Source organism: Anopheles marshallii, chromosome 2 (genome assembly GCF_943734725.1).
Source record: "Anopheles marshallii chromosome 2, idAnoMarsDA_429_01, whole genome shotgun sequence".
Lineage (NCBI taxonomy): Eukaryota > Metazoa > Arthropoda > Insecta > Diptera > Culicidae > Anopheles > Anopheles marshallii.
Window position 1 is genome coordinate 82220895 of NC_071326.1, and position 17253 is coordinate 82238147.

General features: G+C 41.9%; 1 protein-coding gene and 1 non-coding gene across 2 annotated transcripts in view; one reads left to right on the forward strand and one right to left on the reverse strand.

Moving 5' to 3' along the window:
- LOC128718695 (nephrin-like) overlaps positions 1-14087 on the forward strand; it is a 114743-nt gene extending 100656 nt beyond the window's left edge. Inside the window, exons 15-22 of the mRNA XM_053812314.1 lie at positions 4384-4464; positions 6362-6562; positions 7250-7840; positions 8514-8798; positions 12503-12648; positions 12728-12848; positions 13335-13429; positions 13536-14087. Coding sequence (XP_053668289.1) covers positions 4384-4464; positions 6362-6562; positions 7250-7840; positions 8514-8798; positions 12503-12648; positions 12728-12848; positions 13335-13429; positions 13536-14087 — 2072 coding nt within the window. The remainder of the gene's footprint in view (positions 1-4383; positions 4465-6361; positions 6563-7249; positions 7841-8513; positions 8799-12502; positions 12649-12727; positions 12849-13334; positions 13430-13535) is intronic.
- Positions 14088-15630: 1543 nt separating this feature from the next.
- Trnae-uuc (transfer RNA glutamic acid (anticodon UUC)) lies at positions 15631-15702 on the reverse strand. Its single transcript has one exon. It is a non-coding gene; the product is annotated as a tRNA-Glu (tRNA).
- Between the last annotated feature and the right edge of the window lie 1551 nt (positions 15703-17253).

Consider the following 17253-nt stretch of genomic DNA (forward strand, 5'->3'; position numbering starts at 1 on the left):
GAAATAGTAACCTGATTGACTTCTGACCTGATTCAATTTCAGAAGACGCTGGATGAAAGGGCATGGAGAATGTACCATATGTTATCCTGCTCATGTTTGAATCGTTTTACGCATCCAATCAAAGAGTAGCCACATTTCTGCACTTAATTTTTCCGATTACACCAAGTTCCCAAATGGTCGATATCATTTTCCAAACCATGAAATTACAATGGTCAAAACTTAGAAAAATAATAAATGGTTTATCAAGATAGTTTGCTAACTAACGGATACCGCGGTGTGGCAGCCAGCAAACTTGCATGAAAAGTCAAGACAATAGCCAAAGATTTCAAAATTGCTTTGCGGAAGGTATGTTTGACACAACCTGGACTTAACCATACCATTAAAATCTTATTAAACTAAACTTTGCGTTTCACTGGCTTGGACAGCCCCTTTTACGAGCTGCAGTCCAGACAACTCATGGCTTCTGGTGTATTAGACCATTAGATTAGGTACAAGACCCCATGTATATTGCACAATTTTAAGGGTTAAGAAAACTTAAAAAATTGGGTTAAAGGGTTAAGAAAGAAAATTGTGCGATTGAGGGTTGACGAAATCATTAACTAAATAGAACCAAACATTTAAAAACCCGATAAAAATGATTCAAGCAATATTGAATTTGATTGCATACTTTCAGGCTTCAAATACCTAAACGCAATCCAGGGCAGAAGCGTCACTGAGAGTTAAAAAAGTTGCATTTTAATTTAAGTTGTTGCTCCTATTTTAGTTTAATTCAACTATATGATTAGAGCACAATAAACTCAGCATAAAAATTTCATTCTTTTTAAATTTGATTGAAACAGAAATATTGATGCAACAAAACAAGTTGTTCACATAATAAGTTTATATTACTTTGATGTTTAAAAATGTTAATTTAATACGTGTTTTCCTCAGCTTTATCTTATTAGCTGTATAATACAAATCATTTAAACTTGATATCCTCATCTGACCTTTTAACAGACAGAACCCTTATCACTACCATCTTTCCCAATTCGCTAATGCTTCATGCAGCAAATTGTTTGAAGCGCTTCACCACATCATGCATCTCATCGACCGTCAATATCAATTTACTCTAACATGTCCGTTAGCCAAACAAATTGACATATCAAAATTCAAAATCCGCACACCCTTGTTGGGGGAAAACTTTATTGAAGTTGCGTGAAAGTATCGGTGTAACAGCAAAAACACATTACAGCAATTTGATACCGCCTCGAACCGAACTAAAAGAACCTGGCAAATATATGGCAAACACAACCCGCACCACACACGCACGCAATCGTTGCAGCAGCAGCAGCGGACAACAAAAGCAACTCCGAAAAATCCGCACAACACAAACGGTCACCGGGGACGGTTGGACCAAAGCTTACACAATTTGTCGCTGGCACCATCCTCAAGGGCGCTATCGTACATTGACAATGACATGATGATTACCACCCGGTCCGAAACTGTTTTGGCTCTCCGCCCCGCGAAGGAATTACTTCCAATTGTGAACTGCTGGCAAAGAACAAGGCCCACCGTTCGGTGCCATGAAAATGGGGTTGGTTGGAGGGTTTCGCAACGAGACGGGGATGAAAATTTCCCGGAAGAAAATCAATAAACTAACCTACCCAACAGACACCAGCACCAGTGCAGTGGCTGGTCGGGATGGCACGATGGTGATAGTGTAAGGTGGTTAGTATCTTCATCCACATGGCTCCGGCTGTCTTTTCGTACGTTACGGAACCCATACGGTATACGTGGCCCGGTGAGGTGTTTCGTCCACTGGCCACACACGGTGTGGGCAACCTTTCGCCGCAGCCGGCATAACTTAGACAGCAGGAGGTTCCGACCCGATTGCTGCACGACGGGCGGTCCAACATCACTACAGTGCCCGAATGCTCACAAAACCCAACAATAAAACCATATCACCTTCTTGCACAACTCACTTACATGCACGGTCACCTTGCGTTTTTTTTTTTGTGGGAAGAAAGGGAAGGATGGAGCGAAGTACATAGGAAGCAGAGGGAGGGGGGGAAGAGAAAATAGAGGAGACAACACAGGACAAAATCGTCCTGAAATTGGAATTTCGGATCACTCAACCTACACAACCGGTAGCCTGCCCTTCCCGAAGGGTTACCTCGTAAACAATGAAAGTAATGCGAACCCCAGCTGCCTCCGGTACCAGAACCTCGGTCAGAAATTCCATCCAAGAGTGACCTTGTACAGCAACGGGACTACCCGGCTCGTGCTGCTGCGATTTCGGAGCAGTGGCCCTTTTTTACGTTGGGGGAAATGCTTTGACTGCAGCAATCGTCAAATACGGTCAGCAGCTTTCCATCAAATCGTACAACTGGTAGGATTCGTGCTATTAAACACCGAACAACGCCGTGAGGATGTGTTTTGTACGACTAACCGACCTTACCCATTATCATGCCCAGTTCTTGTATGACCTTTCAATAAAATAAGATTTTATTGATGCCGTGCCAGAAAGGCTTCCCCCTGACGCTCGACAAAGGAAAAGCGAGAAAGTTAACTAGGAGCGAATTGATCCGCTCTGCTTTCCTGGTGTGGTGTGTGAGCAGCCTTAGGTGTAGGTCAAAACTTGGAACGTATTTCAATTATCCGGATGCGCTATATAGTGTCCTGCCTTCGATCGTCGATTGTCTGAAGAAGTCGTTCGAAGTTGGGCGCCGTTCGGCAAATCGCGACCACGAACCGATCATCATTGGCAAGAAACACCCCCCGTGTTCCAGCCGAACCACAGTGCACGAAACTTCTGCAACTGCTTGTTGTCCCAACGCCGGCAAGTCGGAAAGTCGTGACGAGCGAACGAAGTTAATTCTGCACAAGTTTTTGGGGCTGCAGAAGAAAAGCCAACCGGCGACCAGTATCGCTTGTTTTTCGGTGAACCAAACACAACAAAAAAATTCCCCCAAAATGCCACGAACGTGCTGAAAAAGTTTGCGTATGCTATCCAGTCGAAGCAATCAGTCGATGGATCGCTTTGTGCTGGATGGTGTTGGGATGTGTCTTGTTTTAAAGTGGAGTACATCGGGACCGGATGTGAATGCACTCGGGTTCCTTTTTTTTATCCACCCATATGGTTTTAGTTTGCGTTTCGGGTAGCTTTTCTTTATCGATTGATACCATTTGAAGAAAGACTAGATGCCCACAGCCACGACCAACTTTTGTTTCGATCGATGCCAGTAGTGTACTGCACTGCTATAGTTCATTGTTTTTCAAGCGGTCGCTAGCGCCCTTATCTTTCCCATTCGGTGTGATGTTTGAGTGCAGTGCGGGGGGAAAGTTTTATGCTGAACGATTGATTAATTTTAATGCGATTTAAAAGTCCTCTGTTTGCGAACCCGACCCGAAACTATTCAAGTTTCATTTGCGCAACCTTTCGTTTTTGGGAACTCGAATGAATGTACAGTTTGTGGGAACAAATAATAAAGTAAGGAAAGACTTACGAATAATACAACTTTTTGGCAGTTACAAGTTTAATACAATAGACTTACATTATGTATGCCATCGAAGAGTCATTAAAAACATAAAGAAAATTCAAATTCAACAATATTTGCAAAAAAACTAGAATTGTGCTCAATGTTCAATAAAAGATAAAATATGATAGCTTCCAGAAAAAGAACGAATAAGAAACAATCAAAATCATGGCAATATACTAAATTGTACAGAATAATTCAAATAATGCTTACATACTTTTCCTGATCGAAAATCCTAACGAAACGAAAAGTAAACTAAACATAATTTGTTTCAACAAACATATTCAACAGTCTTTGTACTAAAAGTATCGATTTGGTTATAATCAAACCCTTGTTTTATTTTGATCACTGGTTGTTTCGTAAGAAGACCTGTTAGCTCATTCGCAAATCCATTACATCGACTACTATGATCTTACGTTTTTATAAATTTTCAAATGATATATTTTATAAGAAATAATCAACATAAACAACCAAACACTTCACTTCTTGTTGATTTTTTAAATATTTTTGTCTTGAGTTCGATACGCCTTGAAGTATGCAATTGCATATTATTGTGTTCCGAGACTCGAAAAACGTTCTTATGTCCTTGTTTTGTGTAAGCTAAACTGAAAGTTATTTTTGTTTTACTTCACTTAAAACTATTTATTTAAAACACAGAAAAAATTATTTCCAACCAGTATGATTAAACTTTTGCCAAAAACAAATTCATACATGTTTTTTTTTTTGTCACGAGCTACTACTAAACCCCCTCTTCCAGTCAATAGGTTATTGAACAAGTTTAAAACATCTTTATCAGTCGTGCACATGCACACCTCCCCGCCATCCTAGCTATGCTTTATGATCCACTTCTTTGTCTCTTTCGCCACAGATGCTGCGACGATAAAATCCATTTCCAAACCCGTTATCGTAAACCCGGGCGAGGACGCAATACTAAACTGCACCGTTGACGGTAAGTAAATACGATGTAACGCGACGACACTGGGCAGGCACAATGCTGGAGACTCCAAAACAGGAGAAATGGATAACATACTGGCTGGATGCGAGCCAGCCACCGACGATCCGGATGTACCGGATACCGTCGCGTAGCGTGCCTGCTACACTCAGATTCCACCCTCGTGCAATCGAACGCAATCAAAAGCGACTGTCAGCTCGAGTTATTTCAGCATCCCATTGTCCCGCGCGAAGACAGATGGCGTTGGGCACGCTTTCGGGTTGCCCTTATGTGTGAACATTTCATGGCGCGTTAATTGCATGGTGCAACACGAAGCACAAAGTAGTTATGACCTTCAGTAGCAAGCGGGTCGCAAAGAGGTGCGCATCCACCGGGATGTGGCAATAAAAGAAGCGCTTTTATTCTACGTCTCGTACGTGCAATACTTGTTGAGAGTGCCCTCCCTTTTTTCGACCATCTGCAGGCCATCTATTTGGTTTATGAAGGAATTTTCCAGCGGAATGCACATTCTAATGAACAAGCACGCAACATCCAGTAACAGCAGTGGCCATCCGGTGCAAAAACGAATCCTGTTTTCCTATTCCAGCCCGAGCTTAGAATCAGTTCCGTTTTTTTCATCTCTCATACTTGGTGTGGTTGGAGTCATATCCAAGCCTTGCTCACGTGCAACTGCAGTTGATTATCTATTTCCTTTTTTTTTCTTCACTTTTGCTTTACTACTACGGCATACGTTAGATATGTAAGCGAAACGGTAACCATAACGTAAAATAAGCAAAACCCAGTGTACATCGGACGCCATATTGAGCGTTCACGGGGCACTAGCCGACGGAATCAGTATTTTAGATCAGGCGTTCCGACTAGACAGGCAGCCGTGTTGGGTTACTCGCGTCCGATCGTACCCATCTGCACAGTTTTTTCGGTGAAATAACCATTTTTTTTTGTGGTTGTTGTTTAACTCACATCCCAATGCTGGGAGTCATTTGCATTTTCAGCCCCCTTTCGCATTGGGTGAACCTGGCCCACCCAATAGCACTGTGTCCTATTTTCATTTCATTCCGAACTTGGGTTAGGTAGATATGACAGGCATTCCTATTGGCCGGCGTTCGCGTTTGACAACCGGTCTCATACAACGTGGCAAGACACAAGGAAGCAGCAGTAAACAAAAAAAAAAGCCAACTTCACACCCACCCAAAACTTCGCTGCTTCAATCTACCGTCACGACCTGGCCACACGCGATAAATGGCGCTGCGTAGTAATGGTCCGAATCGTACGTGGAGCCATATTTGAGTTCCGTGTTTTTGTTTCCGCAAGTGCTTCGGATGCAGGAGCTTGTTGCAACGAACCGGTCTGACAGGAAAAAGGGATCGAGTGATAAAAAAAAACAGTCACCAGAAATAACGCAAATTCCATCTCCAAAACGTTACGTATGCACTTCTGGCCGTGGCAGTTTGTGCAAAGCAAAGCTCGAGTATGTGCATGTGCGAATTGTGCTTCCAATGCAGCGCAAAAAGCAGCAAAACCTGCCCTGCCTTGGAAAATAAAAACCCACTCAGCGAACAAACAAAACATTTCCCATCTCAAAATGGCAAACGCAAACATTACGCTGGTGCTGGTGGACGGTGGCTGAAAGATGCCCACCAATGCGGCGGTTTTCATAACCTCACTAGGCAACAAGCAGTACAGCGACGATAGGAACGAACCAAAAAAAAAAAACGACCACCAGACTAACCACCTTCCGACACCGACAACACAAACATCCCATCAAAACCGACGACTGCAGGTTCAGCGAAAATGGACAACAAATTTCGAACCTAAGATTGCCCCGGTTGTATGCCGCACTTTCACTAACCTGTGCACGGTGTGTATGTCCATTCTGTGCGCACTATCGTTCCAGGAAACCCATTAACGCCGGAACACGTACGCTGGGAGCGCAACGGGTACGATCTGAAGGCAAAAACGACCACGGCCTACGCCAACGCAACCGGTACGCTGGTGGTGAAGGATGCGCACCGGGAGGATGTGGGCAATTTCCGGTGCATCGCTGATAATCATGTTGCCGAGCCGGCGAGCCGCGATGTGCTATTGATTGTCAAATGTAGGTATCGGTCCATTTTGGGAATTTTCGAACTATATTTTTGGATGAAAAAATGTACAGTTTTGTTAGTAGCAAATTAAATTCTATAAGTACTCTTCATAGTAGTTACTCCACCGATATTCGCCTGAAAGTATGCAATCACAACTCATAGGGCTCTTTTTTGCGCTGAACGAGTAGCCATTTTTAGATACTTTTTGCCTCGATATCCTCAAGACCAGTCTCGACCAGATGAAAGCCCTGCATTGCATACCTTCAGGCAAGAGCTCCTAAGGGATAAATCGTCCTTTTGTTCGTTACAATATACAATTACAAGATTTCATATACAAAGTTTTTTTTATACTCCTTTTCCATAAAATCCCAAAATTTCATAACATTTTATGTCTTTTTTCATTAAAAGTAGCCGATTGTTAACAAAACAATCAAACGAATATCCTTTCTGATGCAAAACATACAAAGCCCTATTCCTAAAATGAAGCATTAAGCGCCTAAATGTATGCAATTGTGATATCAAAATCATTATGCTATCGCCTCTGAAGCAACCTTAAGTTGCTTTCCGGTTTTTTTTTTACATCGATTAGGTTATTATCATTCAGGAAAAAATACTAAATATAAAATTCTGCATTTTCTGCAACATCTTCTCGTGTTTAAAATGTGAAATTAAATAACTTCTATCTCCCTCACCGACAGTTGCACCAGAGATAGATAAATCGTCCGCGATGCTTCGGGCTGCCTCGGGCCCTGGTGATCAGGCTCGTCTACCCTGCCGTGCACAGTCCGCCCCAGAACCCACCTTCCACTGGATTCGGTCCGGCCAGGAACTGAGCGTCAACCGAACGTCCAAATACCAAACCATCCAGCGTCAGCTCGACCCCCTAACGTACGAATCCATCCTTCTAATCGAGCGCATTTCCTCGTCCGACTATGGCGAGTACGAGTGCCGGGCGAAGAACGATCTCGGAAGTGGTGCCGGTGTCGGCCGACTGGATGTAAAATCAGCCCCCGAACCACCGGCCACCTTAACCGTGCTGAACGTAACGCACGACACCGTTACGCTCGGCTGGGAGCCCGGCTTCGATGGTGGACATCGTGCCAGCTACCGGATACGCTACCGGGAAGTGACCTCCGAACGGTACCGGTACGAGGATGGTCCCCCAAACGCCCGGCAGCTTACCGTGTCTGGGTTGCGTAGCAACACGCTCTACCTCTTCTCGATCATGGCCGCCAACGTGCTCGGTGAGAGCCGTTACCTGCCCGATTTGACCCGCGCCCAAACCCGAGGTAATTAAAGTTAACTTCATTTAGAGACAGGAAGTCGCGAAAGCGTCCGTATTGCTTTTTGTATTTGGTTTGGTTTGGTTTGTGCCTATCGCATCCAAGCAAGATTCCACCGAATGCGCCCTGGATCGATGAACTCACCAAACGGCACTGTTTGACGCTGTCGGTACAGGGATCAAATTTGTTAGGTATTAAAGAAAACGGAAAACTGTGCTATAATATCGCCATCACCAGCGCGTACAATGATTTGTATGTGTGCCAGGGAGTGTATGTGTTTAGCAGCGGAGTGTGCAAACGAGAAAGAGCGTGGTCTATATTTCCCGCTCACAACGAACGCTTTCACTCAAATTACAACGGTTTTTAATTAAAACTGAAATTAATCCGAATCTTTCCCTAGCCACAGCACGCACCCCTCCCCAGGTCTCGGATTTATCCGACATTCTCACAAAGCGCTCAGCACTTTCTTCTGTCTTTCGTCCACTTGGGCTGTCGCGGGCCCTTCCGAACAATACAAATCCCGCTTTACTGTGGATGGCAGTTCACTCCGCTAGCGCGATTAAAAATAGAGCAAACGAAGGGAGACAGCACTTACAGCCGTTTCGTCCACAGTCCCTTTTCGTACTGCATTGGCCACAAAATCATCCTTAAATGTGGGATTCCCCAAACCCCGTTTCAGAACCACCGCCAACCGATACCGTCTCGTCCGTGCTCGGCAGCAAGCCACCGATGGAATCCTCATCCTTTCTGGGTCCCTCGTCAACGGTCGGACCGTCCGGGTTGCTGCTGCTTGGAATCGGGGTCGCGGCCGGCATCTGCCTGGTCCTGCTCAATATCCTTCTTATCGGATTCTGTCTCTACCGGCGAGGACTCCCCGGCATGAGCCCCGGTACACATCGTGCACACCGTGGCCACAAACACAACAACGCACCGTACACCAGTGGCGTCGGTGGTGATGGTAATGGTTGTTTCCTTCCATCCACGAGCGGTCCGTTTCCGGTTGCACCGTGCGTTCCCTAGGTGGATATCCCACCTTTTTTTGTTGTGTTGTTAGTGAGAGTGTCTTGGTTTCGCTGTTCCACTGGCCGAGATCCGATCCCGACGCGAAACATTCTTGCCCATCGGATAGTCGTTAAGTCAGCTTTGCCTCGCAGCTTTTTCTTCATCGCTCATCGTCATCCGCCGGTTTGGGGATGGATTTGTTGTTAATTATTTTTTAATATCCTCTCGCTTTCTTAGGGTTCAACTTTTGTGTATCCTTCGTTTTTTCCGTTTCTCGCTGATGAATCTTTCCGAACGGGTGGACCGACCTGGCTACCTGTTGTGGTGGACGTTTATTTACAGTTCCATGATTTGGTGCTGTTCAACAGTGAACAGAAATTGTTTCCTCAGAGCTAGTTAGCGCTACCTTGGTTATGTTGGTCAAAGAATTGGAAATTGAGCCGTCAGGACCGGTACAAATTCGTCAGAACCGGTACGCAGGACTGATTATCGAGCTACGAGTATATAAAGTCATGGCAGACTACTAGATCTCTTGAGGTTGAAGTGTCACTAAAAAATAAGTTCCTAACACGAACAGACTCGAATCACAATATATTTTACACTATCAATAATCGGAAAAGTAGGCATATCTTTACACGGCGCAGGTGACTCCATCGAGTCGAGCGTGCTACTTGGAATAATATGCTACTCATTGTACAGCTAGTCCCCAACATTAATGAGAATCTTGCTAGAATCTCCACGAATATAAAATCCGTACGACACATTATTTATGCTTGAAGGTAATGGAGCTGTAGAACTACAGTGGAAGAGCGTGAGCCACATGCGGCTTTTGAACACTTTCATCAAACGGATCCAAGCTGCCATTTCTTTTTCATGTGGGTCTGCCGAGCCTCCTCAGTTCATGCGCATGATTCATGAGTTCATGCGCAGCTCCGCCGTTCAGCTCATTGTAGTGGCTTCTCCAGTTTCCTTCCACACCTACGATGTCAAAAAACCTTCTGAGATTCAAGAAACTATTTTAAACTTCCTTGAGAGCAATGAACAATCTATTGGTATCCTTTGCGTTCGGTTGACTTCGTTACTGATTTGGTGGACAACTTAGCATGCAATGTACAATAATTAGTTTTACCCCACAATTTTGAAATTTCCACACAGTGTCAAATTACATATTTTGGGTTTTTAAAACTCATTCCATTGGGTTTTCAATAATATTTAACTGTTCATTAGATATCACCGATGATAGATACAATTCCTTTTGGTGACAAACTTGAGTGTACTATGTACTATTTTAGTTAATTCACAGTATAGTCTTAGCTCACGATTAGATTTGATTTTCTACAATTTAAAATTAGATCCCTTCAAGAATTTAGCATCAATGTTTCGTTTCATAAAATTTGTGATTTGTGAAATTTTTTTAAGGACATTTCCATACTAATGCTCCGCTAAACCTTTCAAGTTATAGCACACAAAATGCATTCACCATCACTTTCCGGTGCGGAACTCAAAACAAAACCACTAACCACAACGAAACGTTCCGTTGCTTGATCACCAACTAAACTGCGTAAATGTTTCCACACCACGGGCATATAAAAAAAGAACATAAACAAAATATATACAAAAAACAATACACTACCGACGTTTCGTTCCTTCTGTTTGCAGTGTTTTTTTGTTTCGTTTCTTTCTTTTGGGTCTCGTTTTACTTTTTCTTCCAGTTTTCCATTCGGTTCGGCTTTGTTTAACTTTACTTTTCGTTTGCATTTATTTCTGTTTCGTTTCATTTGCTGCTGCTGCTGCTGTTGCTGCTACTGCTGATAAAAAAACGCACCTCGCGCCCTTTCCGTTTGTCGGCAAAAACGCATTCCGACGAATTGGCGCACATCGTACGGACGCATTCACGCATCGGCTGGTCTTGCGTTCGTTGGGGGGCAATAAAAAAACGAACTCACAAAAAAAAACAGGATCGGACGCAACGATTCCGGTGGAGCTGAGCGAAAAGGCGGCCCTGCCCAGCTTCGTCATATTTTGCTTCGCCTTCGCCGGGCTCTGTTTGCTGATCGTGAACGCTGGCCTCGTGGCCTGCTTTATCGTGAGGAAGCGGGCTAAAGGTAAACTAACAGATCCCACTTTTTCACCTCTGTCCCTTCACTTAAGTCCTTGTTGAAAATGGGAGAGCCTTTTCTGTACTACCATTCCCGGCCTTTCCATCGTCTGCACATCAAACGAATGTTTTCTAACATCAGCTTAAATTTGTTCACAGCTACACACAGTTTGGTAGTGTTTGGAGATTCGGTTTTTGTTTTTGCTCGCATTTTGTTGTTCAATTTTATTTCACAACCAGATGTTTCAACGCATTCATCAGCCCGTTGATGGGAAAGTAAATGAAAGAATGCGGTTTTTGTATTCTTTGTTTCCAAATAGGCATTTTTTAACAAAATTCTGGTTATTTGATTTAACCAATTCAATGTTATAAACCAATGCAATGAAATAAATAAGAATTTTATAACAAAATTAAGCTTTTAAAGCATGATTGTTGACCAAACGTCGGAAAGTATGCAAACAGAAGTTTTATAATTGATTTTAGACTTGCGAGGGGTATTAAAAGACAATTTTTTTTTTACCCGAATTGGTGACAATGACCTTAAAATTAATCATATTTTTTTGTCAAATGTATTACACATTTATAGGATCACTGATCGCGTTACATCCATCTTTGAGGTCAATTGTGGTATTTTAGCAGTCAAACAAATTTGGAAGCTTTTTCCATAACTTTCCTTTTCAAGGCGTGATTGAATTGAATTATTGAATAATTTTCATAGTTTTATATTAATTAATATTTTTACTTTATTCATTCATAAACAAAAACTTCACCCTCGTCAACACGCAATGTCATAAATTAGCTTTGCATCAAACGCAATACGTTAAACAAATGGACAATCTTTAATCGACACCAGCCCGATTGCACAGGCCGCAAAAGTATGCTGAGGTGTGATAATTTAAATTGCGTCGATTACCCTCAAGCTGATAATCCCGAACAATCAAACCGCAAATCAGACATCTCTCAAAACCTAATGGAACCCCGGAAAGCCGGGCTAGCAAACGGGAGTTTTTTTTTTGCCGGGGAAACATTCTGCCCCGAGGCTCTCGGGTTTGGTGTAACAAAGCCTTGCGAGACCACAGGTGTCAACGGGAACATCAATCATGATTATAACTTTTCATCGAACGTTGTCATCAGTAAAAACAATACACAAAATCATCCTCCGGCTAATCTGTGCGCTCTGAAGGAATGCAGCATAATAATCGGCCCATTGCTGCCGTTTATTACCTGTGTCCTATTTGTGTGTATTTGTGTACGTGTGTGTGTGTGTGTGCAGAGCATAGCTTTTTAATGTCATTACCTACTTTGCAATCTTGTATTATCAATCATATCGCTATGGAAAATTATTGCCACAAACCACCAGAAAGGGACCCATTAGTGGGATTGATTTATGATGCGCCGGGAACTGAAATCAAGACACTCTCTCAATGGTTACGTACTCATGCACCCTCATCGAGTTTTTGATATTAAACAGTAACCAACCTTGGGAAACAAACAAAACCGGAATCTGACCACACACTGTTTGCATTAATAATGAATCCTAATGTATGATATTTTGACCACACGTATAGACTCCGCAAATCCGAACAGTAAATCGGCCACAATCGAAATGTATGCGCCCAGCTCGTACAACGACACAGTCACCGGTGAGACACTGTCGAGCGTTTCGGAGAAGAGCGATGCTTATTCGAACGACGGTAGTCAGCCAGATTTTATGGTAAGCGCCTTCGGCATTCGGTAGATCGTTCGTTGTTGCTACTGACCTAATGATCTATACTTTCGCCACCTTTTTGTAGGATGAGACTCGTAAAAGGGCGGTCTCCACGTACCTTATCGATGGAGGTGAAATGCAACCACCGCGGTATCAGCAAGACAGCAACTTACCTCACTACGCTAGCAATACTGGTACTGAAAGTGGTAAGCTATCTCGAAAACAACCATTTTTATCCTTTTTTTAAGTCGTATTTTAAAAGTAGCAGCAAATTTCTATACATCCAGAAACTAAAGCTCTGGAAAAAGCTTCAAATGCAGCCATTTGCCGTACCAATTTCCACTCTTCAAGCAATATTTGCGCTAGGTGAAATATTTCATGAGCCGTCGTGAAATATTTCAAAAAGCAGGGGTTTTACTTGTACTCAATTACCACACGAAGCTTGTTGCAAATCTTATAAGTTCTTTTTAGTTTATACTTTATCTTAAATCATAATTCACCATCTCTGACTTTAAACGCTTTTTAGTTTAAGCTAACAGCTCATATAATTAAAAAAAGAAATAATTTATTTGATGCGAAAAGACATCCAGCTACCGTTCATTTTTAATTAAAATATTACATTAGACAAATTATTTAATAGAAGGGCACATTATAAACTCCGTTACCCAATGCCGAAATTTTATTTGTTCCAGGATATGATCAATCCGTACCCACCGATAGACTTAATAACTCCACTATGGATGGTTCGTACTACCACATGAATAACGACCGTTTCTATCCTCCGATGGTATGTAACACCGTAACGCCTCAAGACCCTGAAAGCTCTTTAAAAGCTTCTTTCCCTTCCGAAAAGCTCAATTTTTACAATGGCGTCGTTCACTTTTCAATTTCAGGATTATCCGGGCGTTGAGTTTCCAACCTCCCCATTACCTGTACTACCCTCCGTAGTCGGGGGAGAAAGCTCCTCCGAAACGTTGCGAAGGGTTGCCCGAACGATGGTGCCACCGCCGGACGTAACGCATCACACACACCACCGAACAGCCGGCCATCTGCCCGATGGCAGTCTATCGTCGACGATCCCTCTCGGCAGTCTCAGTGCCAGCATCTCGCAAGCCGTCCAATCGACACCGAAGCAACCGCAAGGCATCCTGAAAGATCCAAAGCGCAGCAATAGTTCCGCTAGCGGAAGTCACACCTATTCGACACTGCCACACCAGCAACAGCTGTACAGTGTACACAACCCATCGCCCATCCCATCGGACCAGTACATTGGGGGGCCAAGCAGTGGTTTCCTGGTGATGGAACCGCACGGACACACCGTGCACGTTGGTTCCAGCTCTGGTGGTAGCTTGCTGATGGGAGCGTACGATCCGCCAGCCAGTTCCAGTTTGGCGTCATATAATGTGTCCGTTGGGTATACCGACTCGGATGGACATCTCGTTTAGTGCGGCTATTGTGCGTACCCAGTCAGAAAACCACAAACAATGACCATGTGTAATAATATAATTAGGACGGATTCGATAGAAAATAACAGATCGAAACACATAAAACGTACTTTAAATTCGATGCGTAATCGGAATAGACAAACGATCGCATAAGATTTTTGATTTAATATAAATTGGAAATCTGAGAGCTAATTTTTGTCCCCATTTTATTGTTCAATTTTCAAAACCTTAAGGGTAAATGTTGTGCATGCAAACATTAAACAGATTCCACATATAAACCATGTAAACAACCAAAGTTAAAACGAAATTTTTAAAGATTAATACGAATATCTATTGGGTAGTTCAAAATTGTCAATTACAAGCGATTAACATTGGTATTTCTTGAAAGTACTAGGTACAATTTAAATTCCTTGCAAAGTATACACCCATTTCGAAAGTTTTGGTTTTATATTAGTAGAAACAATTGACAATAAATCGAAATTTTGTGTTAGTATAACCAGTTTAATGCAGGGATTTTAAATGGTTCAACAATTTTATTATTCATAAGTTGTATGCTCTAAAACTAAAGCCTCTTTAAATTACCTCATATACGTTATCATCATATTGTTAACTAAACACGTTATACAATTGGTTTTCTTTATTGATTTGATTTGCGTTACCCAGTTGTTGTAAATATAAAATATACAAGAATACAATTTGAGTAGCATTTTAAAAGAAATTATAGGCCAAAGATACGAATTTTGCTGTCGGAGAAGTTAACATGTCAATAAGCAAGAACCAATTTTCGAACAACTTAATCGTGTTCGTTTTGAGTTTAAAGTATATTGCAATAATTTTTAAAACTTGTCAGTAATTTACAAATATTCATCCAACGTTCGATTTTTAACCTGTTTATAGATTTATTAAACGTGGAAGAAATGGTCTTTAAAAAACCAAAACTGATCCTCAAACTGCCAAACGTTTGTAGAACTATTCACACAGACGCTTTCTACACTTACTTTACACTCCTTCTATGAACAGATATAATATACTCACAGCAACAGCCTTCTCTTTTTGTGGTTGGTATACACTTTTTCACAGCTCTTGGTAGGAGCATCTCATTATTGTCGCGTTAAACAAACATTTATTGCCGCGTTACTTTATATTATTTTTGAATCGTGCAATACATACAAACAAGTGCATGTGACCCGTCAACATATGTACATCAAACTGGTAGATAGAAAAACAATAGCATAAACAAATGTTTTATTACACATTTCTGATAGATAGTGTCTGTAGAAATACATAATGAAAAGTAAAGCTAATGTGTAAAAAATCTTAACGACAAAAACGACAAATTCTGTATCAGATTTGTTCTACATTTGTGTGATGAATAAATTTTGAGATGAGATAAAATAAATCCGTGCATTACCTGCTAAGTGTTCGAAATGAGATTTACTGTTTGTAAAAAAATATTTGTGGTAATGTCCCGATTGCAAAAAAAAAATGTTTGTAAATGCTAAAATTTCAAACAAAAAAAGCTCACAAGCTTATAAAAATCACTTTCCCATACCGGGAATCGAACCCGGGCCTTCTGGGTGAAAGCCAGATATCCTAGCCACTAGACCATATGGGAGTTATGTGATACGCAGGTAAGCCTTGTACTAAAATCAGGAACTGCATGCATGAAGTTAACCACATGTATATAATTTTTTTTTTATTTGCATGAATATTACAAAATGTATCTTTTTCATAAGTAACAAATTAGTAACGGCGAATAGAACGCACGCCAGCAGATTGTCTTTCCTTACACGAATGTGGCTTTGCTTATATGTATAACGATGGTAAGGTTTTCATCTCTATTATTACATACACGATTTGAGCTGATGATAAACTGAGCTAATGATTTGACCTAATTTAAAATCATATTTCAGGATTTATCGCAAAAAATTGATATTAGTCAAAATAATATATGAAAGCTGTCTCATGGACGACTCGACTCGATGGAGACGCCTGGTGGTTCTTTATGCTTCAGTATTACGGCTTTTTGCCCTATTTTTCTCGCTCTAATGGAGACGCCTGGTATTTTTCTAATAATTTGATAACATTTTCATGGTTCACCTCTAATCACGTGGTACTAGTTAATAATCGAAAAACAGAAATAGTACTACAGCTTATTTCTAATTTCGAGAAACAATTAATCACTTACTTCATTATACACTCACTTTATCTAACACAGCTAAATGCCAATATATTTATTTTCCATTAACAATCATGTACCAGTTAGCTTTCATCAGCGATTCACCAACGTTATAATTTAAATACCACCACCCCTAACGCATTAAAAGTGTAAACAAACATAGCATTGCAGTAAATGTGCATTTCCACTCATCCTGCTTCCCAATACCATTCACTCAAAACCGTTCCCTTGGGGAAAGTTTGTTGCTTTGTATTAAAAATAAATGATCTACTTCCTACCCCGCCTAACAGCTGATCAATCAACGAGGTTGTTACTGCGGAAAATAATGTTTCACTCACCGTCAACAGCGCCGACCGTACATCGTGCTGTCTCTAAGCAACGTCAATGCTTGTAACACCACACACGAACACTAACGCACCGTATTTTTCACCACCAACGAGCGGATCAGTGCGGGTACAACAAAGCACAATGGAGCATATCGGAGTGAAATGCTCAAGCCTACTAATCAACAAATGTTACACCACATCCAACACACAAACTATGCCATTTAATACGACGAACGAAATAACCTCTTACTGTACCTTTCGTGCCTGTTGCATGTATGGGTGTGGTGCTTTACCGGCTAGCCGAAAGCAAACCCCCTATCGTGAGCTGTTGCGCATGCTGTCAACCAAACCGCAATCCAGCTGTCGGAAAGCATTTTCACTGACAGTGGAACGGACGGGGACAAACGCTGTTGGGTGCGGGAAGCATTTGTTATGGTCGAATCCTGCAGTAATAGCGAAAGCGTTCGGAAACTGCTCGAAACCCGAACCGAAGCACACACACCGCTGCAGCATTCGAAACTGTGGATGTAGTGGTTTCGGTGGGAAATAAAACTTGAGTAGTTGAGCATTTCCCAGCGGGTTTTCCACTGAATCATGAGGGGATGAGTGAAAAAATTACTTCATTATGGTACTTTTATTTTATTTTAGCAAGTTACATCAA